General features: G+C 38.9%; 1 protein-coding gene across 6 annotated transcripts in view; it reads left to right on the top strand.

Annotated features, from left to right (window-relative positions):
- PTPRK (protein tyrosine phosphatase receptor type K) overlaps positions 1–27,352 on the top strand; it is a 417,854-nt gene that overhangs the window by 182,821 nt on the left and 207,681 nt on the right. For all 6 annotated transcript variants that reach the window (XM_075035665.1, XM_075035662.1, XM_075035664.1 and 3 more), the window contains exons 4-6: positions 9,432–9,513; positions 11,427–11,542; positions 25,787–25,961. In XM_075035665.1, coding sequence (XP_074891766.1) covers positions 9,432–9,513; positions 11,427–11,542; positions 25,787–25,961 — 373 coding nt within the window. The remainder of the gene's footprint in view (positions 1–9,431; positions 9,514–11,426; positions 11,543–25,786; positions 25,962–27,352) is intronic.

The raw sequence follows: 27,352 nt of genomic DNA, 5'->3' as shown, positions 1-27,352 counted from the left end.
GCTTCTGACTTTCCTCTTGGTCTCTGGGTCCTTGGATTTCAGAAGGTCGATCTTACTAGCAAAGGCTGAGGTGACAAAGGCAATCAGTACCTCAGTCTTTTCCAAGTCCTGTGTCACCAGGGCCCTTGTCCCATTCAGCAGCAGGCCAACTTTCCCTAGTCTTCCTTTTGCTACTCATATACTTACAGAAGTCCTTCTTGTTGCCCTTGACATCACTTGCCAGATTGAACTCTGCCAGATTCAGTTCAGCTTATTGGATATTGTGCAGGACTGAGAGTAAGGAAATGTTTTGATGTCATACCTCCTGTGTGTTCAGACATAAGCTGTTTGTACAGATGGCTGTCATCTTCTGTGTTTGTCCAGCACCAACATGTTGTGATTAATGCAAAAATAGAGATGATAAAATAAGACGATATACAGAATTTGCAGATAGAACTATTGCTACTGCGTTTTGAAGTACATTTTGGAGATAACGCCAGAGTAATTTCCTATACAAACAGCGCTAGCTTCATTATTAATGTGCTGATGCAATGAATATCTCTACAGTACTGTTTGACATAGCCTATCCATTACTTTGAGTGAGTTGCTTTTTCTTTTTTATTAATTTTATTTTCCTTGGCAGTATTTGATCTGTTTATTGAATACCTGTTCAACTGTATCTAGTGAACTGCCCTCCACTTGTGTTAGAAAATATTTTGTCCTAACTTCCCTGAGTTAAGAGGTGTTGAGGTTGTTCCACACTGTTCATGGTGACACAGAGTTAGGAGATACTGTGCAGTTTTGCCTTTTTTTGGTGCTTGCTTCCTTCCTGACACTAGCAACTGTCAATAATTTAGGACAACTGGATGTCTTTGGCCACTGAATTCTGCTTGCAACTGTTCTGATATTAGCAAGAACCCCCCACTCAGGGCTTTTTAAAAATATTTTTTTAAAGTTTTTTTGTCAAAATATGTCTCTGAAATATGCTAGGTGCTAATTTTATTCTCTGAAAAAGGCTCATACTCTCCTGCACTCTGCTGTGAATGGACCCCTTACAAGAATGACTTCATTCAAAATTTCACTGTATATTTTTACTCTTTAATCCCTTTCTGGGAGGGGCTGTCCTTCAAACAGGCTGAGTATGAACCCTTTTGGAGGAAGTGGCAGAGAGTGATAGCTTTAGTTATAGCTCATGTGAGTCTTATTATGGAGGAGCAGAAAAGAAAAGGGAGAGGAAAGGAGCAAGGTACCTGTCAGCACCTTGATTGGTGGTTGCTGGAATTAAAATGTGGTATTGAACAGCATCTTCTTCTGGAGCAAGCAAATGCATGGATATATATTTGACTTTCTGCATAGGTGTTTCAAATTGTTTTGGCTGCTGTTCTGAAAATAAAAAATTTTACATATTTTTCTCTGATATGGACTGGAAAAAGTTGTTCTAGAAAGCAATATGTAGGGTGCAACATGAACCTATGAATTTTGTCTGCTGGTTTTAGTCTGCTTGGCTTGTTTTTTGCAGTTCTTCATAGACTAATTCTATGAAGTTGTTTTGGGGTTTGGGGTTTGTTTTTTTTTTTTTAAATTGAATATGGAAAAGATCCCATGGTTGGGAAACTCAGAATTTTATTTATCTATACAGTATTGAAGCAGATATTACTTCAAGGGATAATGGTCATGATTACTGAGTGTGTTCAAATGTATCAGTAATTTGGCTGGGAATACCTATGGTTTGAGATGGAACTTTTTTTTTTAAATAATGTTCCCCATATGGTAGGGAATTCCCAAGGGTCACAAAGTCAGAAAGGACTGACCTCTGCTCTAGGTTTAGATAAGTACAGTGGCATCATGCCAGACTTGTACTGCTGCATTTTCTAATAGCTACCCATGTTCAAAAGGACTGCTTCTGTCCTACTGGAAAGCATTTTCTTCAAGTTTTGGTCTATCACAAAAATAAGTGAAATATTAAGTATCTCATTGATTCTTAACTTGTTTCTTACTGCTACTGTCCTAGTTTTAGCCTTTAAACATAGTGATTTACCATGCTATAAAGGTTTTTGTTTCCCATGGTTAAAAGTCATGCCTTTGCATGCAGTGTTATTGTTTTTAAATCTCAATCGTTTAAGAACTTTCATCCTTAAACAAATGTTTTGGCTTATTGAAGATCTTGTGTTTGCAGACTATGTAAGGATGCTTTTTCTTCAACTTCTTCAGTCATTCAAGAGCAGGGTGGGTTTTTGTAAGACTGTAAGTATTCCCAGATGATAAACTACTACTGTTTCAAAGCCAGAGCAGCTGTAACTCTTCTGTGTGTGGTGCTTCATCCAGACATTTTCTAGGCATGATCCTAGAAACATTTGGCATAAGCACAGATAAGTGGAAGGATGTGAGGTTTTTCCTCATGTTCCTAACTAACATAGGGGTCTCCAGGATCACTGAATCTAGTCTCCAGCTTCCCCTGCATCAGATAACTGTGTCATAGAGGCCCTTTCAGAGGTTTATTATGCTTCATCTTAATTATGTGTTTTCCTGCAATGTGTATATTGTTTGTGGAGGTAAAATATTGTTACTCTCTTCATGTTTAAATTGTGTAGCTCAGCTAAAGCTCACCTACAGTTCTTGCTTACATGTAAAGAGACAGGTTTAGGGTTGGGGGATTGTGTCCCCATCCGTGTGTCCCGTCCCGTCCCCCCTGTCGTGTGTGTCCCCCCCCCCCCTTTTATTTTTTTTTTAACCCTCTCTCTTTTTTGTTTTCCAGGATTGAGTAGTGGAGCTAGCTCATTTACAACTAGTAAATTCTTTGAAGGTTTACCCTTTTTTTACCCTTTTGGACCCCTTGGTAGGCATGTTTTCTGAGTGGTTCCTCACGACAGAGCATGAACTGAGATGTGGCTTGGAATATAGGCTTCCCCATTTTGAGTGGACCTTAAATATGAATTTGAGTTGAGAGAGGAGGTATGTATGTCAAGGTTCCCTGTGGGTGATTCTGAGACGGTCGAAGGATCTGTGAGCTGACCAGCTCTGCTCATAAGGATGCTAGTGAGAAGATAACCTTAACTCCTTTGGTTTTCAATCTCAGGAGGTGTGTAACTGAGAAAAAAAGAAGTAATAGGGTGTTAGCTGACTTGGCAGAATTGAGATCCCAAAGTTTTCACCCAAGTGTTTGATTTGCTCTGCTGGAAATTCTCCCGGGCCCTGTCAGCAGCAAAGGCTGCCTCACAGCATTACTTAAGCATTCATACGGAAGTAATTATGTTTTCATGATTTCTAAATTAGATCAGTAAAATCATCTATAACTTTTACAAGGGAAATGCTTTTTATTATGTTGATAAAATTTTTATATGTTAGGTAAAAATTTGTTTAGCTGTCCCTTTCTTTCAGCTAGCTTCCATCAAGTATTTCTTTTGTAACATGATACTATTTTCATGTTTATATTAATTTTTAGTTTCTTGGTAATTAAAACCTTTGCTTTAGTATTTAAAAATGCCTTTAACACTGCAAAAAGATTGGATAGAACTAGAAGCTTGTCAGGGAATAGGATTCATAGTGTTTTATGTATAACTGGTCTTGCTGTTCATGGCTTTTCATATGCAGGAAGTTATTTTATTACAAAACAAACTTGCTCCTATGTGCTGTTTAATCTTAACCAATTCTAGTGTAAGTACTAGGTTCAAGTACTGTAGTCACCCTACTGTGCTTTTACAAAAATTAAAATGAATCAATGAAGGAGATGTGTATGAAGTAGAAAAAATAAATAATTTTAAATGTTTTCTTTTCATATTCTTACGAAAGACTTTAAGGCTTTATATATGGTGAGGTTAATTAATATAACTCCACTGCTTCTTTTGGTTCCAAGTAATTTATTCTTCATTTGTTTTATTCACAAGTTGAATAGGTATGATATGGGAGGTGTCAAAAGTAGATCAAAATGCACACCATCAGGATTATGCATACTGGAACAGTGAGGAAAGAGCACAAAGTTTCCAGTAATTCTCGACTCTAGTTGAAGGGTGTTTGGGTTTTGTTTTGTTTTTAATTATACTGTGATTTATCACAGACATGATACCTTCTGTTTGCTTACAGCTCTCTAATACACCTTTCCACCAAGCATTGGAATTGATCTATTTACAAATTTGATTTCAGATAATTAAGCTAGTAGAAGCCCTCCTATAGCTGAACAAAAATGTATTGCAAGTTGAATGCTCTGTGGAAATTACAAGATCTATTTCTTTTTTTTGTTGTTGTTGTTTCTATTTCCATCTCAAATTCCTTTTCAGCTCTCTCTAAAGATGTATATTAGAGCCTAGCAGGAAAAAATAGTCAATGAAACACTACATTTCTGTTGTAACTAAGCATGTTAATACTCACTTTTATTTGACTGATCTATGGATGTTTGCTTCATATATATGATAGTCTGACAGGACTGTTGTCAAAACTGTGGTAGATTCTTGCCGCCTTCAGTACTGTGAGTAGTCAGAACTAGTCAAGAGGAGGAAGGACAAGGAAGGTCTCAAACTATACTGAAAATACCCTGTTTGGTGTTGGTGGTGTATAGTCTACAAGAACACAGCTTTTACAAAATTTAGGGAGAATTATGTTCTAAGAGTAGGCTTTGGGCTACAGAGCTGTTCTCTCTCTTTCCTGACTGCATTTTGTACTTAATCGACTATGTATGCTTTGGGAATGCTTATTTTCATCAGTGCCTCAAATGAGCTAATAATGAAGACGCCTAAATTTTTGGATCCTGTTAAGAGTTAAAAGTATGGTGAGGCTGGTCCTTAAAATGTATATTTTGTATATTCCAGCAAGTACAGGCTTAGTCTTCATGGTGATTACAGTATGCAAGGTTAGGGCTGTGTAGGAACATGAAGGTTTGAGTATTTCTTAAGCATTAAATTTCAGCAACTAAATCTCTTTAGGGGTCTCTGCTGTAATAATTACTACTTTTTCCATTGCATTCAAATACTGTTGAGTATTTAAGATGTTCACAGACATTTATTTCTGGAATAATATTAGGTGAAGAGTGATTGTCATCATCTGCATTTTAGAGCTGAGATGCAAAAACAAAGTATATGCTACTTTGCAGTGCCTGATACAAAACAGCTAGATTTTTTTTTCCTCTTTTTTGCTGTATGTTGCACATCATACATTTAATTTTGAACCTTGGAGCCCTTTAGAGGGGTCAGCAAGCATATAGATATGGGTGATCTGATTGATACAGGCTAGGTAGGTTTCCAAAAGGCTTTTGACTGTGTCCCTCTACAAAAGCTTGTAGTAAAGCTAGACTGCCATTCTATGAGAAGAAAGATACTTCCATAGATAGATAATTGTTTAAGAGGAAAAAGAGGAGACAGGAATAAATTGTCAGTACGGCCGGAAGTAGTCACCAAGGCATCCTATAGAGATTTATGCTTTTCAACATGCTCATAATGGACCAGAGTGGGGGCCAGAGAACAGTACAAGGTGAAAGCTACTTTGGAATAGCAAGGACAGTATGTGATGGTGAGGGCCTGTAGAAGGACTGTCACAATATCACCAACTGTGAGTGATTGGGCAATAAAATGGCAGGCAAATTTTAGTGTAGATAACGAGATATAAAATAATGCACACTGCATAAAATCCTAATTTCACACACAGAATGATGGACTTGGAGCTTGCCATTGGCACTCTGTAGCAAGATCGTGGGGTTCATAAAAATGTCAGCTAAGAGCACAATTGGGGTCAAAAAAAGCAAATGAAGTGTTAAGAATGGTTAAGGAAGTTCAGTATAAATTAGATAATGATATTATGCTGTTGTGGATGAGTCATAATTTATACATCTTGATCACTGTGTGCCAGCTCTTCTGTCATTATCTTCAAAGAATATAGCGCAGTTAGAAAGAGCTTTAGAGAAGGATGAGAAGGATAATCAAAGGGAATGGTTTCTATATGAGATTGGCTGAATAATCTGGGACTCTTCAAATTTGAGACAGAATTACTTGGGGACATAAAATAGAGATCTACAAAATTGTGAATAATATAGCAGGATGATTGGCATCAATTTGTCATTGATTTGGGTCATTACAGGAAGCCCGGTACAAAACAGACAAATGAAAAAAGCTCTTAATGCTGCCAGTAGTAAACCCATGGATTTTCCCAAATGATACTGTGTTCACTAAAAGCTTGCATGGTTTTAGGGGGAAAATGGGCCAATATATGGACAAGAGATGCATTAGTGGTGGCTAAATAGGTAGGAGTGTGTCCAGTTCAGGGAGTTCTGATACTGCATCTTCATTTGCATCTGAATGCAGGCACTTCATAAACAAGGACATGCCATTTTATTTGGAGAAGTAACTAACTATTTGAGTATCACCTAGGAACTGTGTAGAAAATTCGGGGATCAAATCTAATTCCCTTGAGTAGCATTTGAATTACCTGAGCTATTCAGAATTTCCCATTCTCATTCATTGTGGTGATGTTGCTACAAACGAGACAGGATAGCTGTCTCCACAGCCCTGCTCTGTGCAAGCCCGATTCATCCCCTGAAAATAGTGTCTCCTCTTCATTAAAGGAAGCAAGCATCTCTCAGAAGTGCACTAGATGAGCATGCAATTAAATTGTAGTAAGTGGAAGGACATTTACAGTTGCACGGGCAACTAATGTTTTCTGGCTAGAGTGATAATCTGCATTATTTTTCAGCTAAAGAGAAAGTGTTTAACCCATTCTTTCTAGGACTGTAAACTGAACAGCAGTGCAGACCAAGTGCAGGATTCACTCCCAAAGCACTGGTGTCTTATTAGGGTAAACATTCTCTGGTGAAAGGAATAGCTCAACATTCTGTTTTTTCTCAAGTAGCATGTGTGTATGTGAAGAAAAGAACTACCACACGTTCTGGTCTGACTTGTCAGCATTTTAAATTGCTGGTTTCACCTATATATGCAGTTCCAGTTTTCCATATTTCCCATTTTAAATGCGAACAGATATTATCAAATTAAAGCCTGATAAGAATTTTTTAACTGAGCTGCACCTTTTGCTTTATAGTGTCTGTAGTTATGAATGTTTCATAGCTGTATTTATTTATACCAATTATGAATGTAAAAAAAAATAATTTAGTACTGTATATGTGAAATCTCAGCTCTCTAATACCTCTGTCTTTTTAATCACTTTATTTTTCCTTTACTTACCTCATAAACATTACTCCCTATAATATTTTGTAGGGTTCTTGCATTTCTATATTTCTTAATGTTTTTTGGTTTGTTGTGTTGGGGTTTTTTTCCTTCTCATGGATTACCATGTCTTAATCTTAATCTTTCCTGTGAACTTTGCCTTTTTTGATAACTTCCTACTCTTGGAGGGTGGGGATTAATTAAATTAATCTGGAAGAGGTAGGAGAAAAACAAGTAATTTCATTCCCAGCTCTGTCCCAAGAAACGTTACTTTCTTCCCTCTGACCCCAGTGTAGGAAGGTATCAACATACAGGGCAGAAACATGCTTACACGAGACCAAGCTTCCCTGGGAACTGGATCTGAGTTACTTCCAAGTGAATTAATAACAACCCAGTTCAGAATGAGGTGTAAATTTAGTCCAGCTCTTAATACTGATGTTCAATTTTCTTAACTGGACTTTGACACTGATCTGTCAGAAGGGCTTTAAATATTTATTTGGTGGACACTGTCAAATATCACTCTGGTCAGAGAGGTTGTTGGACCAAAGGAGTGAAAGTAGGACCCCCAGACACTAAATTCCTTTCCACCAAGCCGTTGTTGGCCAAGGCAGGAGGAGGAGGTGGCAGAGAATGAATTGGTTTCTGCAACTTAATTGCATTGAGGTGCAAATAAAATGAAAAAGAGGAAAAATAAAAGTGGAGAGAAGTGCAGCCAGAACCTCAGCAAGAACTTCTGGAACTATACATGCCCTACAGGCTTCCTCTTTCTGCAGTCAAAGCATAAGCTGGGAGACCCTATGAACCACATCATGAACATGCCCATATCCACCTTTCCTTGGAAGTTTTCCTTATTTTTCCCCCTTTGAGGTTGTGGAATTAGTTCTGAGTACAAACAGGCCACCTGGGGTCCCTGCCCGCTTTGATGGGAAGATAAATTGCACTTCCTGTCTGGGTGGGATGTAAGGGTGAAGAAATGCAGTGAGTGGAGCATAAGCTCACAGAAGTGTTCCTGATGCAGCGTTCAAAGCCGAGTTATGTAAATGCCAGGTATCTTGCTGAAGAGGGTAGTTTTTGTGACTGAGAGGACCAAAAGGAGCTCCAGAGGTACTTGGGAGCTGCTTGCTCCCAGGACTCCCTTGAGACTGAAGAGTGCAGTGGTCGTTACTTCCTGGCAAGGTGCCATGCGGATCCCCCAGGAAGACAACCTTAGAGAAGGTCTTCCCACCTAAGAGAAAGGTGCTTGATGGGACAGCATTCTCCTGCTCACCTGCAAGGGACGTTGGGTTGTTAATCCATTGCCTTTGCTGCTCCCTTACATTGACCCCAAGAATGAGAGATATAAACTACTTGAAAAGATTATGTATAGAGCAGCTGACTGGCACAGAAGACCCCAACAGATACCTACCTTCGGCAATCACGACTGCAAGTTTGTATTGTATCACTTGACTCAGTCTTTACTAGTGCGCTTTCCTCTTTCGTATCTTCCTTTTAGTTTAGACATTCATGCTTCATCCTTTATTTTTTTCCTTTTACTCTCACCATTTTCTACTTTTTTTCTGGTTTTTGTCCATACAAGGAGGTGTGAATCTTGACAGTAAATTTGTTCTGGTTAGCTGGTGTGTTTTGCTACATCTGTAGCAAAAGACAGCTCTGTGCTCTGGAGCAGTCCAAGAGCAATTCTTTGTTGTCACTGCCTGTTTGGGGTGGGACAAGAAGTTGGATGTGAAGACAATCTCTTTTCCTTCATGCACAGCAAATTCCCCATTGCCTCGCAAGAATGAATGAAGTTAACGACTACCACATAAATCTCATGCTACAGCTGTTCTTTTCATTGCCACTGGGGAGTGCTGCACTGTTTCTGTGCTGCTGTATGTTTTCCTGTGCAACTACGCTGCAGAAGGTTACAGGAGACTGTGGACTATACTGTGACCCCCCTCCAACAAGAAAATAAATTTTGTTAAAATTGGTTGGTCAGTTGTGTGCTCTGATGTTGAACCTATCTGAAAGTAATGGTGTTTTTCAGAATTGAATCATGTTTATACATTTAGCAAAGTGAAAGCAGTATGCTGTTAATTGAAGTAATAAACATGCTTTTCTGGTGTGCCATAAGCAGCAAATCCAAAGCAAGTCATGTATATGAATGAGTATGGAACTGCAATACATTAGGTAATAAATATTCCATTCAGTCATCAAACCTTGTAGGAACTTCAACTAAATGAAAAAGGCAATGTGTCTTATATCTACACGCTTGCCACTGTGGGAATTCTGTAGAAATGAGTGTTGTAAACATTTTTTCTTTCATTTTGACAGGTAATATTTGAAGCTGAAGTCTCAGATGGGAGAAATGGCTACATTGCCATTGATGACATCCAGGTTCTGAGTTACCCTTGTGGTAAGTAATGATTAAGAGCTGCATTCTTCTCTGTCTTTTCAGGACGTATTTGATATTGCTGTAGACTGCTGAGTTTTCATCACTTGATCACTGATGTTCTTTGTTCTTTCAATAGTATTTTTGTTGCAGCTTCCAGGGGAAAATGTAGTGTTGTAATAGTGATTTACCTGGGTAAAATCTCTGTCTGCCAGAAGTAAAGTATATAGGAATATAAAAGTAGAAATTCTTCAGTGTCTTTTTAGACATACTATAGTTGGTGTGCATAACCAAAATGGGGTTTAATGTTAATGTGTATACTCACTGATTAAAGAAAATTGAATTGGCAGATGCATGTAGGAGGTTTATCAGATTTCATGCCCTTGTTCTTGTTCTCCCCCCCCCAAATGGATATAACAGATTTAAAAAAAAAAAAAAGAAAAAAGAAAAAAGAAAAAAAAGGCTTCTGGCTGTTGAAGTACTGAAGGATTGGGTTTTGTTGTTTTGTGTTTGTGGACAGACTTCAGGCATTTATGTTTCTCTTTCCCTGCTTAATCCTGGGGAAAAATTACACACATGCAAACACAAGTTGCAATAATGAGAATATTTTACAAATATAAAGTTGTGAGGAAGAAATTACTGCTGTGCATTTCTGTTGCTTGTTAGCACATTTTTTTGGTAATTTGGTTCTGTTCAACTCTTTTGATCTTACCCTTGACATCCCCTTTCTAAAATGTGCTTTCATTGTAATGTATGTACCTCGTGGCTGACAATTTAATTGCTTTCTGAAATGATCAAGATATAACAACCCCCTCCCCCAAATTTACAAAACGATGCCAAATAATAAAGTTGCAGTGGCAACCTCACAATTTATTTTCTTCTACCCCAAGCCTGTTAAGACCATAGCTCTTGGGTGCTACCAAGCTTACAGAGTATTTGAGTGAGTTACCTCTTTATATTTCAGCCAGCCCAGCTCTCTGATGTCTGTACTCAGCAAAGCTCTGCTCGATTCAGTATCTGGCTTTCATTTTTTTTCTTCTGGGTTGTTTTGGGGGTTTTTTAGTTTGGTTGTTTTTTTTTTAATTTTCTAGGTTTTTTTAAGTGCCAAAACAAAAGGCACTTGGGTACAGCCGTGACAAAAGATTATCAGCATGATACAGTATTCAGATAAGCTCTTTTTTGTTGCTGATGTTTAAACCCTTTTTGTTCCAATTTGCTGGTTTTTCCTGTGTGTTGGGGTTTTCTTGGTAAGGACAAAGAAATAACAGTTCAGTTACTGTTTTTGTTAGGAGTTCTTGAGAAAGGGACAGACAAGAGCTGTGTGACGTACCCATTCTTCATATGTGCCTGTCTGCTTTCTTACATCTAATAAATCCTTCAGGTGGTTGTGCCACTGAGCTTTCCTAGGGGCTTTGTCAGTGTGGGAAATAGATTTGTCAGCTCCTGAAATACTGTATTCAATGGCACAAATGATTTCATTTAGTAAAACAGAGCTCTGAGTTACACTGCAAATAATCTGAATGGTATCTATCTATTTACCTGAGCAGTATCCTGCTAATTGGGTTTTTCTCAATATGATGGGTTTCATACAATCAAAAGTCTTTGGGATAATTTTTGTAAAGTGCTCCTGATATTTTGGCATTTGATCTCCTTCTCTTGGCTTTGATTTTTAAAAGACTTTATTATAATTCATGTGTAACATAAAGTTAGTAGGATCACCAGAGAAGAAGGGAAAGGACTGAAGGCACTCTTTCTTCTCCAACAGAGATGAAACAAATAATTTTCTCTCTTCTGTTTCTGTTGTTTGGTTGGTTGGTTGGTGTTTTTTTTTTTTAGCCAAAGTTTGTTACAATATGCATCTTCAGGGAGACAGTAATGTTGCTGGCACCTTTTTTAGCAATAAGCATTATTTGTAATTTTTCCTTCTCCCTCTGCAGATAAATCTCCACATTTCTTGAGGCTGGGGGATGTAGAGGTCAATGCAGGGCAGAATGCTACATTTCAATGCATTGCTACGGGGAGAGATGCAGTGAATAACAAGTTATGGCTCCAGGTAAGGCTAACTCATGCAAGTCTATTTGGCTAGAGGACAGGCTGCTTTCTGGAGGTGAAATATTTAAATTCCTAAGCCTTTTTTTCTTTTGCATGTAAAATATTTAGTTTAAATACAGTTTTATCTCTGTTAAATGGAGAAACTTGTAATCAATTTTGTAATGTTAAAAAGCTTGGAATAAAAATTAGAACAACTGTTGTGGACAGTGGAGGAGGGTTGGTCTTTGAGGCATTGTGGGCTTTCTCTCCTTGTTAATCATCTCTTCTGTATCAAAATTTATTATCATTAAATGCAGATAACTGGCATTTGGGATCTAGTAAAACACAGGTGTAACACAACTGTCATAAATTTTGAGGATTATTTTATCATATAAATTACAACTAATTTTTTGTCCAAGCAGGTGGCTGGAGGGATGTGGCTGTACTTCCATGTGCATATCAGTTTTACTCAGCAGCATATTTAATAGGACAACATAAAAGGACTGTTGCATGTCCTTTTTATCTGTTTCCATAATAGGAGGGACTTCAACTTTTATCTCTGTGTAATTGTGAGTTGTGTGTATGTTAGAATCTAAGAGATGACTAAAACCAGAAAATAACCCTTCTCACTAAAAAGCAAGAAAAAAGAAACAAACACCAGCATCCCCCCAAAACAACCGCTTTGCTTTGTGGTATGGGGATGGTGTCACTTACAGTTAAGACCACTGGTTAAGTAGAAGGATGACAATGTTTCACAGTTGTTCCTTAAAAAATTAAAATCTGCCACTTAAGTGACTTTTTTAATCCTTATTTAGTTGTATGTGTACCTTTATTTGTATACTTTAGTTTATACATAAACCTTAAGCACCAGCACTCCCTTAGAATAGTTTCTAAATATGCCCTTTAAAACTGTTTTTTTAAAATGTGTGTTTCTCTGTATTTTCAGTACTGTAAAGTATATACTTTTGGGGAAGTGTACTTTGCAATGAACTATAATCAGAACTTTAAAATATCTATTTTTGGCAAGCGTTGTACTTTGAAATGAACTATAATCAGTTACTTCAATCTGTTTGATTTTTCTTTTAATAGAGAGTGGATATGACAAACCTTGAGTAACAGTTGCATATAAGCATATGATAAACTTAAAATTTTAAAGAGGTGGGTTTTTTTAATAGATAGAATGAGATTGGAAAAAGCCCAATATGCAAAATGTATTACTGGACAAATATGCTGCAACATTAAAAAAGGAACACAAACCTAGCACTAACTCCATTGTATTTAGTGAAAAGGTGTCATAGCAGTAGGAATGATTTTTACTCCATGTCTTTGAGTAGTAACTTGTTTAAATTGAGCAAACATATAATGTATTCATTGAGGAAGAGGAGTTTGATTTCAGAGACTTCAAAATAGAGCACACAAAGCACGCCAAATGAAATTGAGCTGGGTTTTTGTATATCAAAGGCAAGACTATAGCAATAGGAGCATACCAGCAAATGCATGAAGCACCACCTTCGGTTGATCGTGGGTCAGAAAGGCCCAATGGAGACAGCCAGCTGGAAATCTTCCCTATCACTCACTCCTCGAAGTCAGATAACTCTGACGGATTATCCTTTCTAACTTTCATTCCCCTGAGAAGCCCGGTTAGCAGCCAGAACAACTCGGAAAACATATGTTTTGTTCTTCCATATACTTCATGGGTGGTTTGAGTTTTTGGGGGTTTTTTTTGTGTGTGGATCACAGATGTAATAACTTCTTACAGTGTGAAAGATAAGGTACCTTTGAGGTTATAACTCTGCTTGCTTGTGCTTATGAAGTGCCTTGATATTCTTGAAGATACCTTGCTACTAAAATTATATACTTGAACTTATGTTCCCCTTCTTGTTTTCTCTTAAGGAGTGCCAAATTTTCACCAATTTAAAGGTGACCCATTTTTTTCTTCCTCCCTTATCGTTCCACCCGTCCATCCTACTTGCCCAACAGAAGCGTGAATCAGCAGCTTTCCCTCTCTGAAATCTTTTCCTTAGATAACACAGCAACTTAGTGCTGTTGGGCACAACTAATAGTGAATTTACTCCTTTTCCTTAAAACACAGGGTGGACATGTATGGGCCTCGTGAGGTTCCTGAGTGTGACTTGGAAAAGGTTTGCTTTAACCTTTGACCAAACCGGAGATTCATAAAGCCCGAATACCCAGAAAGGAAGAACCGGCAGATCAAATCAAATGCCTAAGTAATTGTTTTTGAGAGCCCTAAGCTGAAACATTCCAGGAATGTATTTTTCTCATAACAAGAAAGGCCATTGGAAGAAAAAAAAAAAAAGTGCAAAAATGAAAAATGAAGGGGGTGTGGAGGGTAAGAAAGAAGACACTCTCAAAGTACACTGTGTTAGAGAAAATAGCTTTTGGTTATGTCCTTATTGAAAGAGAAAAGGTATTTCCTTGGAAAAAAAATAAAAAGCAGCAAACAATTTTCTATTAAAACACATTCTTTGATAAGGAAAGATCTGAGGTGCAATCTGGGACAGTAGGGCTTTTTCTATCTGAAATGATTTAAGATCTCATTTGCTTGCATTGAAGTAATAGAGATGTGCAGGCACAGATTTTGTTACAGACTCTGCCAGTGCTCTCTGGCTCTCCCAGCCCTCTGTTTCAGAGAAGGGCTAAAGTAAATTCAGCAGCAGCAGGAAAAAAAAAAGGCAGTCGCCCTGCTCTGTGTTCAGAGGCGTGCAGTCCCGCAGCTGCTTCAGTCAGGCTCAGTCTGGGGTCTCAGCTTCGCCCTCCTCATCCCTCTCTGCACTGACGCTGGAGCTTTTGCAGCTTGCCAGTAAGTCAGTTCAGGAAAGTGATCTGACTGAAAAAGATTTTGGCCCAAGTTGGACTTCTGTTGTTGTTGGGGGTGGGGAGGACTGTTTGTTTTCTTTTGTGTGTTAATTTTTTTCTAGTTTAGCTTGATTAATGTCCGAATTACCTATGTAAATAGCGCCAGTAGGTAGAAAATGATGGGGATGTTTGGTTAGAAGCAGGGAGGAGGGAAGGATTATAACAACCTGAACTGAAGTAAAAGTGGATCTCGGTAGTGTGTGTCATTGTAGTGTCCTATGTAAACTTCAATTTTTTTTTTAGTTATTGGGGAAAAGCTCTGATCATATACTAGATGATCTATGTGCATGCACATTTCAATGCCTATGGGTTTTTTTCAGTGTATATATAATTAAGTGCATATACCTTTGTGTGTCTGAAAAAAAAAAAAAGGATAAAAATAGGCACAGCATTTCAATACACTGTTTCCTGTGTCTGTCTCTTCATCAACTCCATTTTCTATAAATGTATGTCTGTAAACATTTCAGACAAATGGGAATTAACATTGAATTGAACTCCTGACTTTCATAGCTGCAGATTCTGCTCTTGTTTCTTTTTTTTTTTTAATTTTTATTATATCTGGGCTCTTATCCCCTTTCATACCCCTTCCCTCCCACCCCTGCATTTTGCAGCCCCACTGGACCAAGGTCTGGGACAGTCAGAGCTCTGGTATTGACAGATAAGCAGTAAAGATAACAGAAGTCTTTAAAAGTTGCAGCTGCATTAGTATGAAACAAATATTTGCAGAGATAAAGAGATTTAACTGGTTGAACAAGATGATCTGAAACACACCTTTTGTGACAGTGTGAATAGTGGGTGTGGGAGGGGAACAGAAATGAAGGTCTCAATTTTTTTTGTTCTACACCTTTTCAACCTAATCTACTATCAAATCTATTATGGTTGTGAGCTGAAGGATTCTCTTTATAACCTGCAATTATTAGGAAATTTTGAAAGAGTTTCAAAGTCCTTAGTTTTTGTTTAAAGTGAGCATTGATGTTTCTGAAATACGTTCAGTCTTAGTGTGTATTATCTTTTTTTGCCTGCAATCCCCATCTGAATGTAATGGTGTGGGGTTTTTTTCTCACACTATTTTCCCCCTCCTCTTAAAATTTCCACTGTAATATGTCACACACCAACAGCTGTCATCTGGTGCCACTGTACGCACTGGAGCAGTTGGGTTGTGTGATAGGAGTCCCCAGACCCAATACGGTAACCTAGCTGTTCCACCTGTTATGCTTTGGTATGCTCTGTCTTACAAGCTTCAGGAGTTAGCAGAAGTTCTTGCTGAAAAATTTTTTCCTTTAGGAGGTGAACATAAGTGTGTGTGTGTGTGTGTGTGTGTGTAATCTTAAAAGATTGAATATAGCATGTACCGAGATCATAACTGATCAGTTGTTGCTCACTTCTGCAGATTTTCTTTTTTCTAAAGCCTATGAATTGTCTTTCTGAGAAAAGACATTTCAAGAATAAGGATTCTTTTGTTAACATTAGATGCACCTTGCTGCTTTGTGCACATTGATTTGCTGAATTAGTATAAATAGGACCCCCTTTTTATTCTGGTTTTTCCCCCCCCCCCCTGTGAAATGCCATGCATTCCAGTGGAGTTACATCAGTAAATAATCTTGCAAACAAGTCTCTTCTGCACGCTAATCCTGTGCTCAAAATGGATACGTGTTAAGTATTAAATATTTGAAAGAATAGCACACACAAGGCATTCTAAACATGAAAATGCAGGAGTGAGATGGGGAGGGCTGTTTGCCCATTTGATTTGGAGATTTCTGCGTGGAGAAAGCTTCCACAGTTTTAAGCTTTGTTTCTTTACTAAGACAGTAGAGAAATAGAATTGAATTGACTGAATAGAATAAGTAACGTTTGGGTACACAAAGACTCCAGAAAGCAGTGTATGTATTGTCCAGCATTTGTTCTGCGGTTCTAATTGGGATATCAGAGCAATAGGGTTTTTTGCATAATCGGGGTGTGTTTAACGGCTTCCTGAGCTGGGAACAATCGTGGTTCCCAGAAGCCCAATACGATTTTCAGTGTCTTATTGATGTCCGGTTTAACTGGACACTCGCACAGTGCGGAGAATAGAGCTTTTTGCTAGAACATCTGTTAAACCATATGTCTTGGCACCTTGTTCAGATGGCGATAACTGCGGCACTAATGAGTCCATCCATCATTGCTGAGCTTTGCATTAACATAGCATTGGATTAGGGAAAGCGGCTTGTTCTGGCTTTGCAGTCGGATGTGTTTTGCCACGGTCTGCAGTGATACCATTTGCTTTGGCGAATCTGAAATTCAAAGGGGTACCGCATGCATTTAAAAGTTTAATACATGCCTGGTAATCCTGTGCAGATTGCCATCAGAACGGTGGCGAGCGGGCCAATCTGTCAGCAATAGCTGTGGGTGCTGGCTAACCGCCGTTCCACTTGGGCTGCCAAGGCTGGCAAGGCAGTCCTGCTCTCGCCCGTGGAGAGGCTCGTCAGCATTAATGCGGTCTGATGCAGCCCCTCTCTCCACCAGAGGAAAATGTTGTTCCTTGTGGAATAACAGATAATTAAAGCAATTGCCTGAGTGTAATAATTGAAAAAGTGAAATTAAACAGCATCATGGAAAATAAAATGCAAATTGCTGTAAAAACAATGGAGTCGGCTCACCTCCCAGTGGTACCAACTGTTACTGGAGGATGAACAAGCGTCTGCATGGTCGTCTGTTCAGGCTCAAACAACTGGCCGTATCCCACTCCCTTCCTTGAGGAAACTGCCATAACTCTTAATGCCCTGTTTACCAGCACCTTGGGTTTTGGTGCTGGTTGCCGCAGAATGTGATTTGGTATTTAGAATTCATTTTTCTTGCTAGATACTGCATAGGTGTGCTCTTTCACAAGTCTTTGGACTGGGCACATGCAGATGGTATCCTGTGACGATGCATTTGGGCAGATCATTGCACAGGACCAATATAGTATTTCAGGAATTTAGACTGGAGAGTGTATATGAGAACCTGTGCCTCTGGCAGGGGTTTGAGGGGACACAACATTGACTCTTTCATTTTGCTATTTGGAAGGAGAGTATTTCCTCTCAGAGGAAAGAAGTTGTGCTACACAATTCCTTTCTTCCCACTGTACCCAGAAGATGGAGGTACGGATCAGTATTCAGCAGGAGGGTTTCAGTATGGGCCGTGGGTCTTTGGGGTAAACCATTTAGCTGCAGTGAAGTGGTGGGAGGCTCGCTCATGGTCTCAGAAAAGATGTATCTATAATAGGAGAATCATGTCCAATTTAACTTTTTACGTAGTTTGCATGTTTTTTCTGCTTTGAATTTTTCATAGTTTTCTAATGTAACTTTGCCTTTTGAGATCCCATTGCATTTTGAAATAGCTAATGAAATGGTTAAGATACTGTTTCTTTAGTTTGATGATAAAACATTTGCTGTTACAGTGCACCTGCCTATTCATCATTTTCACTGCGTTTGGAGAATGTTTTTTTTTGTTGGTTTGCACAAATTTTATGACACCTGAAAGTTAAGGGGAGCTGAGTACACCCTGAATGTTAGAGAAACTTTGTTATTTTGCTTTTTCTTTTGTGTGGTTTAGAGGAAGTTCAGAGAAGGTGCCTTGTTAGCACCCACAGGGTTTCAGCTGTGGAACTATGATGGAGATTTTTGGTCCCCATTTTGGTTTTAGTCAACTGTTAAGTTTGATGCTTTTTGGTGTTGAACTGAAATAAGTCAGTCAGGCCTGCTTGCCCCAAGGAGGAGTTGAAGCCATGATGTTGTGTGGAGGCTGCAGGTAGAGAGAGGATCAGTCGCTCTGGGTTTGCTCTTCTCCCCGGGTGGCAGGAGAGGTGGGTGAACCTCTGAGGAGCCTCTGGGGTGATAGCAGACTTCTTGGATGATCAGCATCATCTGTCCAAAACAAGTACTAATTTGTACAGCAAATTGGGCTGCTTATACCAAACCTTCTTTCCTCAGCCAGTAAAATGCCACTCAAGTCTACGTCTCCTTACCTTTATCTTGATGACTGACAGTGGCCAAGCAGCGTACAAGTTCTTTTTCTGTGGCGCTTGAGGCTTGCAGAGAAACTTCACTTCCCCCATTTGTCTCATCATTGGTTGCTTTTACTTATAGAAAAGATGTTTCTGAAAGTGAACAACAGAATAGGGAAGCATAGAGGACAGGGCTCTTCTTTTGCAATGACTTGTCTATTTTACCTGCACTTTCACCTCATCATATTTATGTTCTGTGATAGATGTTCTGGTTTTCTAAACATTTTTTCAAAGATGTATGGAAAGCTGCCTTGAAGTGATATATCAAGTTTCTTGTAAATGACTTGACTTGTAGTTTATTCTGTATCACACACTGCTGACTCTGACATGGTTGTGAAGAATATTCACCAATGAAAAATACAGTATTCATAACTTCATATTTGAGATTCTCCTTCTAACTTGTTTGTTTCACAAAGTTTTTCCCCCCCGTCATTTCACTCTATATTCACCTTTGATGTTATGTCATTTAACCCTGAATGAACCATTCTCCCTCTCTCCCTCCTCAGTTTATTAGCTTCTTGGATAAATATGGCAGTTCTCCCTAGATGCACGGTCATCTTAGGTTCCAGCAACGTGAAATACTGTAATCGTCCTGGTTTTAATTTAATTCTGCCCCAGTTAACTAAGTCCTTCAGCCTGCGTAGCTACAAGTCATTTTGTTTACATGGCAGCCTTTGGGGTTGTCATCCCTGTAGGTCTTCCCTAGGGATGCTACTGCTTCCATGGCGGCTGGAGCATTGGGCACTGGGGGGGCTGTGCCGCTGCCACTGCCTGTGCCCGCAGTGGTGCCGGGGGGCAGCTCACCCACCACCTGTAACACCAGGCACTGCCTTCTCCTGCTGCCATTTTGTAGTTTACAGCTAGACCAGCTGTGCTGGAAGTTTTGGTCACTCTGTGTAGTCCTGGTAGTATTTCCTCAGCCGGCCAGTGGCTTAAACCCATATAAATGAGATGCCTGAAATTAAGGTGATGTTTATAAAAACATATATTGTTATAAATTCCTTGACCATTGAGTCCTGTGAGTCTTGTCTGTTAACACCATATTCAGGTTGTCTCCTCCTCAGCGGTGTGATGTGCGGTAGGTAGCCTAATACCTGAGGCCCTAGTTTCCTCAAATAGCTGCAGGACTTAATGAGTTACAGAAGAATAAGAGGAGCTGGTATACTTTGGCTGCTTTTAGAAAAGGGTAAAATCATCTGCTGAGAAGGGTGTTGGTGTTCAGTAGTGGGTTTTTTGCAACTTTTTTCCTTCATTGTCTTCTAACTAATCAGATTTTTTGTTTTGAGCTGCAGGTTGAATGCTGTAGTTCAGCATGCACTGCTCAAGGTGATATAGATCTTTAATCACCGTGTCCAGAATTCGTTTTTCTGTCAATTATTTTTTTTTTTTTAAAAATCAACAACACTGCTTTCAAAAACTATAGGTTTCTGAAAAGCTTCTTTATTATTATATTTTAAAATATTGATTTGGGGGGGGGGGTGGTTTGGTTTGGTTTGGTTTTGTGTCATGTGTTAGATTAGGCTCAAAATAAGAGGCTTTAAAATGTCCAGAGAAAGCGAGTGTCATTTTTATTTGTCATAGTGGAACGGCCAGGAACACTATAGTATGAATTTTGCTATTTTGCCTCTGGTAGATTTTATTATAATAAAATAAATTAGGATTGTCACCTCTGAAGGGCCAGATGGCTCTCAATTAGATTATATCATGAGAACCCTTGCTTTCTTCAGTAGGAGTTTTAGTGCAGTGTGAGAGAAACTGAGCTACTTCAAAGTGGACAAGTTTGAGTAACAGCAGTGCATGTAACCAAGACATTTAAAGTAATGATGGATTTTTCTGTACTGGAGTGCAGCATATGGGATAAAACTTGGCTTCTCACATTTATTCAAGATCTTCAGTGTATGTTTGCATGGGAAAAGCTGTGTTGCTTTTCCTGCTAATAAATGAACACATAGTTTATTGGAAAGTAGAATATTAGCCTGGCTTGCTGTACATGTAGGAAGACCAGCAAGTTAAAGCAAGCTGTATTAATTTCCTACTAAAAAAAAGTTTAACTGCATGCTTTCTCTTAAAAATCGATCAAACAAAAGAAATTGCTACTTTACCTTCTTGTATACTACGAAGATAGGACTATCTAGGCATATTATTTAAGCTATCATTCCAATTCATGTTCTGCTGGAAAAAAAATTATTTCTTAGGCTTAAATCATATATTTGTAAATAAAATTGACTGAAAAAAAAATCCCACTTGTTAAGTCATTTTCTCTTTTGTGGGTGGGGAAAAAATTAAAATTTTATTTATAATTTCCTATCATAAATAGATGTCATGCTTTAGTGTTTCTAGTATGTTTAATACGTTTTAAAGTCCCAAGAATATATTGGGACATTTGTGTAAAAGAATAAAATAAAATAAAAATAATAATAAAGAAATTTTTTTAGGAAGATAGATTTTTCTATGTTTGGAAATTGTGTCCTAAATGCTCTAAAAAGCATACACTGTGTGTGGTGAAAAGTGCCAGACAGCTACATGTAAGTAAAATTTTTAAAGTATAGTTATTTCTGTTGTTTATTCTGCTCACATTGTTTTATTTTTTGAAAAAATCTTTTGGCAGAGATCGTGTGTTATTGCTGGCATTCAAACTATCCACATTCAACCCTTTTCTCTCTTGCAAAAAATGACATTTCTCCCTTTACACAATGAGTAAAACCAGGAATGTTTTGGAGCACATTATTTACAAATTCCCTTTTCCTTGGGGCAGCAGAGGTGTAATTCCCCGGGCTGCTGGGGGCATCCTTCCAGCCCTTCTGCTCTCCAGTGAAGTTTTGATTGCACCTTTTGGGACCAAGTTCCTTAGACAAACTCTCGGCTTGTGCCCTGCTCCCCGCATGGATCCTGCCCTCTCCCCTGCTCCCTGTGGCCCTGCAGTGAATCCAATCACGAGCTTATCCGTTTGTTGATTATAATATATGGGGAGGGAGTATGTTTTCCAGAAAGGTTGTTTTTTATTCTAAGTCAGTTTTCTGTATGAGCACAGGAGTGAAGGCGAGGAGGGAGCAAGTGGGGGCCAGCTGAAGTGGGTGCTGCTGCCAGAGTAATGTGTGTATCACTGCAGCCAAAGTGTTGACATCTTCTGATCTCTGGAGGCATCCTGGCACCCAGCCAAGAGCCTGAGAAGGCAACCAGGGTTGACTGTAATTATTAGCAGGAGAGTGGACTTATTTTAAGGTGTTACACTAAGGATGGGATGGGAATGTGTAAGGTTGAGCTGTCCAGGCTGATAAAACTCACTGGTATGAAAATAAAGAGTTCACCAAAATTTAGAAGGAACATCACCGCAGAAAGTTATGGTAGCTTATTGCTGTTTAAACAAAAAAGCAAAACCCACCACTTTTCAACCTGAAAAGCTGAGAGGGAAATGCAGGTAAGTTTTAAATTTGTATTAGAAAATTAGAAATGCACCTCAATTCTACCAGTTAAATAAGATATTGGGGTTTAGATGCTTCTGGTTCCGTTCAGGTTCTGGAAGATCCACTAAAATTTCATGTCATGTTTATTAAATGCTTGATTTCTTTCATGAGACAGAAGAGAGAAATTTAAGGCTAATTGTTAATTTGCCTATGATTGTTTTTTAAGCTGCGTAGACTTTACTGTTGACTTTGTTTAAAGTACAGATGATCTGATTTCATTGCCTGAAAAAAAATTCAATAAAATGGTGTTCCTTTCAAATTAAAAATAACCTTGGAGTCATAGAGACTTATTTAAGGTCATGATTTTAAATGCCTGAAATGCCAGAATTAAGGAGGTTTTTCTACATGCTTATATTTCTTGTAATCAAGTGTTTATAGAGCGTAGTTCTTTGTGAAGCCCAGAGTTATTTTTACAAAAGGAGGAGAACTGCCTGGTGGTGACCTCTCCTAAATGAGCAATTCAGGGTTATCAAATCAGACAGCAAGGGACTGGAGAAACCAAGGATCGCACAGGGTACAGCCATTACCTATTAGTATAACTCCACATTAATTTTAAATTGAATTTTTAAAACCTAATTGAGCAGCATTTTCAAGCTCTGTTCAGTGTGAGCAGGACATAAATTGGAACAGTATGTACCAGGAACCCTCTAATAAGCAGAGAGCACTGCTGCCTTTCTTTTGTCTCCTTTAAAATCAGTAGTAATGCCCTGACATTAAAAAGAAGAATTTAATTAAGAGATCGTGGCAGTGCATCTGAACTCTGACTGGCTAACGGCTTACCGGTGTAAGGGATATGCACTGGAATGAATGCAGGGTATTTTCTTTAACATTCATTTTTAAGTGAGAACTCTCTTCTGTTTGAACTTTCTATAATTTTAATGACTGAAAAATATTTTAATGGGTAATCTGTACATGAAGATAGACTTTGAAGATGTAATTGTGCAGTTGGATTCCCAAGAAACAAATCCTAATACAGAGAAATCTGAGCAACTACTCTAAGCCTTGTAAGATAAAGTGGTAGGAAATCACTGATGTAAATAGAAAAGAAAATCCTAGGTTTTGTTGCTGGAGTAGAACTGTAAACCTTGTTAAATTTCATTTTGATTAATTGCTCTGAAAGTGCATTAATATTTCATTTTAAGTAGGAGTCCAATTCGCTTTGTTTCTCGACATGAAGCACGCAGATGAGCTTAAGTAAGCAAGTTCTGAGCTTCAGAGGGTAAATTATTTTACACAGCAAGCTTGGATGTGCTTCTTTGCTGCAGACTGAACGCTTGGCATTCAGATTTAAAGCACTGGACGTATTGAACATAGTCCTTCATTTTAAGGAATGTTTATTTTTGCCTTCGTAGCAGAGCAAGAATGACTGTATTACAGGGGTTACTTGTCAAGTCTACTGTCATACCATTTTTATAAATACGCCTTCTGTTTATTATATGCTGCTTGGTCATTTTAACATTTGTATGGCAAGTTTGTGTTTAGTGGGGGAGCTTGACTTCCCTTTGCTGGCTGGCTGTGGTGTGGCAATGAGAGCATGGACTCTGGGAGGGCACAGACAAGCACGAGAGGAAGAAAGTACCATGAGGTTTGTTTATTTTCGTTATTTCAAGGCACTAGATCTAAGTTTTATATTAAGTTATCATTCCAGAGAGTTCAAGCCTTTGGTTGAAACTGGGGAGGGTGTAGAAAGCAGCTTGAAAATCCTGCTTTCGGATTTCTCTTTTGCTATCAGGAGAAGCCAGCTAACCGGAGGGGGACGTACACCTCCCACAAAATAATTTTACTGTAGCTTAAGCAGCACCAAAATAAAGCCGTTAACATCGCCCCTCATTTGCATGATGTTGGAATTTAATAATTTCATTGATGCCTGAAGTTCAATAAGGCGTTTCATTCATAGGAGTCTCTGCAGGCATCAGCAAACTTCCTTAATTCTTCTTAATAGGAGACAGATATTCACAGAGCTGAGGAAGGAGCCGATGCCTGCAGCAGGGTGACTCGGCTGTGCTGTGGTGGATCCAGGTTTCCAAGTGCCCAAACTCCATTGCTTTTGCCCTGTGAGCACCCTGTCAGATAGCATCCATGTGATAAGCAGGCTTTTGGTGATTATGGGCTGGCAACTGTTTTAGGGAGAAGCAGTGAGAGTACCTTTTGGAAGTGTCTCATGTGCCGTCTTCTTTTGGAGATCTGATTTCACTCTTTGCATCTCACTGTACTTTCTGGCCCAGTGTTGCAGGCTAAGCTTACCCCTGGGTAACAGCTCCCTGCCATTTCTGGTGTAATGGCAAAGAGGGTGGCGGGCGGGGAAACTAGTTGTTGTCCTCATGAAATGAGGAAGAGTCACACCAATAAAGCTGCTGTTGATAAAGGTGATGGTGTGGTCTTTGTAGTGGAATACCAGTGACTGAAATCTGCCAGGTTGGTATAAATGAACATTTTTACCCAAAGCTTGCAGTGAAGCATGGGGTGGGTGCTTTGACTGCTGCAAGAAAAATGGTAGAAGCTGAAATTCATTTGTTTAAACATATTAATAGTTAAAATGAACGCTTGTTTCAGTGAGTTTGCAGTAGTGCTGAACCCCTGGCTAATCTACCACAAAACTGCTTGGAGAGTGACTAACCCATGCTAAGATCATGAAGGGTAGATGTAAAATGAAGTGTTTGAGTATTACGAAGTACTCCTGCCTGTGACAGGAGGCTGGGTAATATACACATGCAGCATTAACTCATCTCCTTTTCCTCCCATTGTATTTTGCCACAGGCTTTCAGGTTATTACATTCTGTGGCTCAGCAGTAGCGCTTCTTGTGTTAGACAGAAAGCTCGAAGTTTAAGACCTCAATGAAGTTTCTCATTCCAGGGGTTGATTAGAGCTAAAAATGGCTGTGGAGGTCACATTTTGCTACGTATCGAGCAGCACAGGCAATGCAGTTACAAGGAAATGATGATGTCTTTCTGGGGACTGAACAAAGCTGAGTGCTCAGAAACTGTATCCTGGTTGGGGAATAACATGCGGTTGATCCATGGGAGAGAGCAGTGACATCGTTTGTTCACTTGGTGCATGTTTTGGGGGTTTTTTTTAATGCTCTCCACTTTCGGTGGAGAGTCTGTTTTTCGATTAAAATCAAAATTGAGCATTTAATGTGAATGGTAATAAGGAAAAAGGGTCACAAAAGAGCTCAAACTGTTTCTACCTTACTGACCTCTCGTCCTGCCCCGCAGCTCCAGACAGATTAAATTTTTCAGTGATTTGTGGTAGCTGTGATTTTTTCAGAACTCTTTAAGCTCCTTCCTTTAAATGAGATATACATTATTCCTCTTTTAGTGGCTTCCTTTCCTTCCCTTCCCTTTTTATTTCAGCTAGCTTTAGGTAGATAGGTGCTGCTTAGTTTAACAAAGGTACAATTTTAGAAAGTATTGAATTTGGACAGATAAAAGGTAGCATTAAAAAGGAAAGATTGGCTGGTTGCTGAAAAAGAGCTGTTGAAAACCTGTGAAATCCCTCAATGCCAGGTTTGTTTAAATATTTCTTACAATACACACAGTGTGTCTGTTATAATTTTATTTAAAGTTGAATGAATTTTCTTAGGAGTACAGCTGCTACTGCTGGGCTCTCCTAGGATGGTTCCAGCTATGAAGCAGTGGCAGTTGAGTATGTCGTGGTCACGTTTTGTGGCAGGCAAAAGCCTGACGGTGCTTTTCACCCCCAAACTTGAATCTGAAATGCTTTTGAGTACGCTTGTCTCTTGATGGGACCTCAGCACTGAACTCTTCTACCATGGAAATGCAGCACGGACTGAATGCATTTGGGGTTTTGGGTTTTTTTTTATGTATTCTTGGTATGATGAACATGATAAATGTCTTTTGTATTCTTACAAGATAACTCTGCCTTGGTTACTCTTATTTTCAGAGAAGAAATGGGGAAGATATTCCAGTTGCTCAGACTAAAAATATCAATCACAGAAGATTTGCTGCTACCTTTAAGTTGCAAGAGGTGACAAAAACCGACCAGGATTTATACCGCTGTGTAACTCAGTCAGAGAGAGGTTCTGGAGTGTCAAATTTTGCTCAACTTATTGTTCGAGGTAAAGTTTTAATAGCTTTCATTTTATCCAGTTAAATGCTCTTAATACCAATGCTTTCTACTTACACCTTTTATTTAGCCTACAGATGCCTTGATCTGAAATGATCATACAAAGATAGCCCTGTGAAATTTCTGAAATTGTCATAAAATGAAAGACTAGTTTGCAAAACTTCTTACAGTTGCTTTCCATAGAATGCACCTGTGTAAAAACCCTGATCCTGCAATGTGTGTAACATGCCTGTATGGTTTTCTGTAGATGCTATTTGTTGAACTTAAGGTGAAAACTGCTTAACTTTTCATAAATACTTTTACAGGTAAGAGAGATTCCATTGTACTTAGTTAACATTCCCTTTTAAAACCTGTTGCCTTGAGCAGTCAGGTAGTATAGCAAGTAATAACTTTGTACTGTTATTTGGAAGACAGGTATATAAAAATAGTTGTAAATTTTCACCTACTCAAGGACTAAGAGCATTACGGAGATGTTCTGTGATGATTTTCAGCCTCTGAAGACGGAGGAAGAAAAAGAACTTGCTTTTTTCACTTGAAATAACTTTTTTACTGCAGTTCACTCAGAAGCCTGCTGGGGTGCAACCATAGCTTGTGTGTGGCGATGTTGGGTTGGTAATTTTCTTATTTATGCATTTTGTGTTCTGGAAGCATGTAAACTTGACTGGCCAAGGATATAGCTGAATATGGGAGTTCAGTTCAGTTTTCACTTCTGAAAGTCACATGCTGTTGGGCCTGGGATAAGCTGTTAAGCCTCTCCTTGCCCAATTATGTCACCTGCAAAATTGCCCATTTCACTCTTAGTTGTGATGAGGCTTAATGTTTTTTAACTGGAAAAAAGAAGTCGTGTATAAAATCTGTTGTGCTGATGCCCAGTGCGGCGGCTGTTTTGGACAGGTAAGTGCAGGGATCAGTTGCACAATGGGCTCTCGCTTGACCCATTGGTCCAGCAGTGGGCTCTTGGTCAGTCAGCATCTGGGAGTCAGCCACTGCGTCTGGAGCTGGGACAGGGAATGCAAGTTTGTCCTCAGCTTGTAGAAGCAAAAGTAGCATAGGAAATGCTCTAAGATAGTTGGTATCTGGCATTTGCTGGCAGAGGTCTTTTCCCTGGGAGACCAGTTGATTGAGGTCAGCTAGGTTTTATGCTTTCTAGATAACATCAATAAAAATGGGCTTTGCTGACCATACAAGGATTTAGACAATATGTTAACAGCTTTTTTTTTTTATTCTGTTAGATGTACCTTTTGTCTAGCAAAGTGCAAGACAGTCTTCATCCTAATAAAATGAAATCAGTCCTGTTACAGCATGAAAACAGATTTTTTTGTTTTGTTGTTAGACAAGCAGGGCAAATCAATGTATTTATCCAATAAATGAAGTTTTCTATTC

Source organism: Buteo buteo, chromosome 9 (assembly GCF_964188355.1).
Source record: "Buteo buteo chromosome 9, bButBut1.hap1.1, whole genome shotgun sequence".
NCBI lineage: Eukaryota > Metazoa > Chordata > Aves > Accipitriformes > Accipitridae > Buteo > Buteo buteo.
Note: the sequence above shows the minus strand (reverse complement) of the source record. Positions and strands in the feature narration are given on the sequence as shown.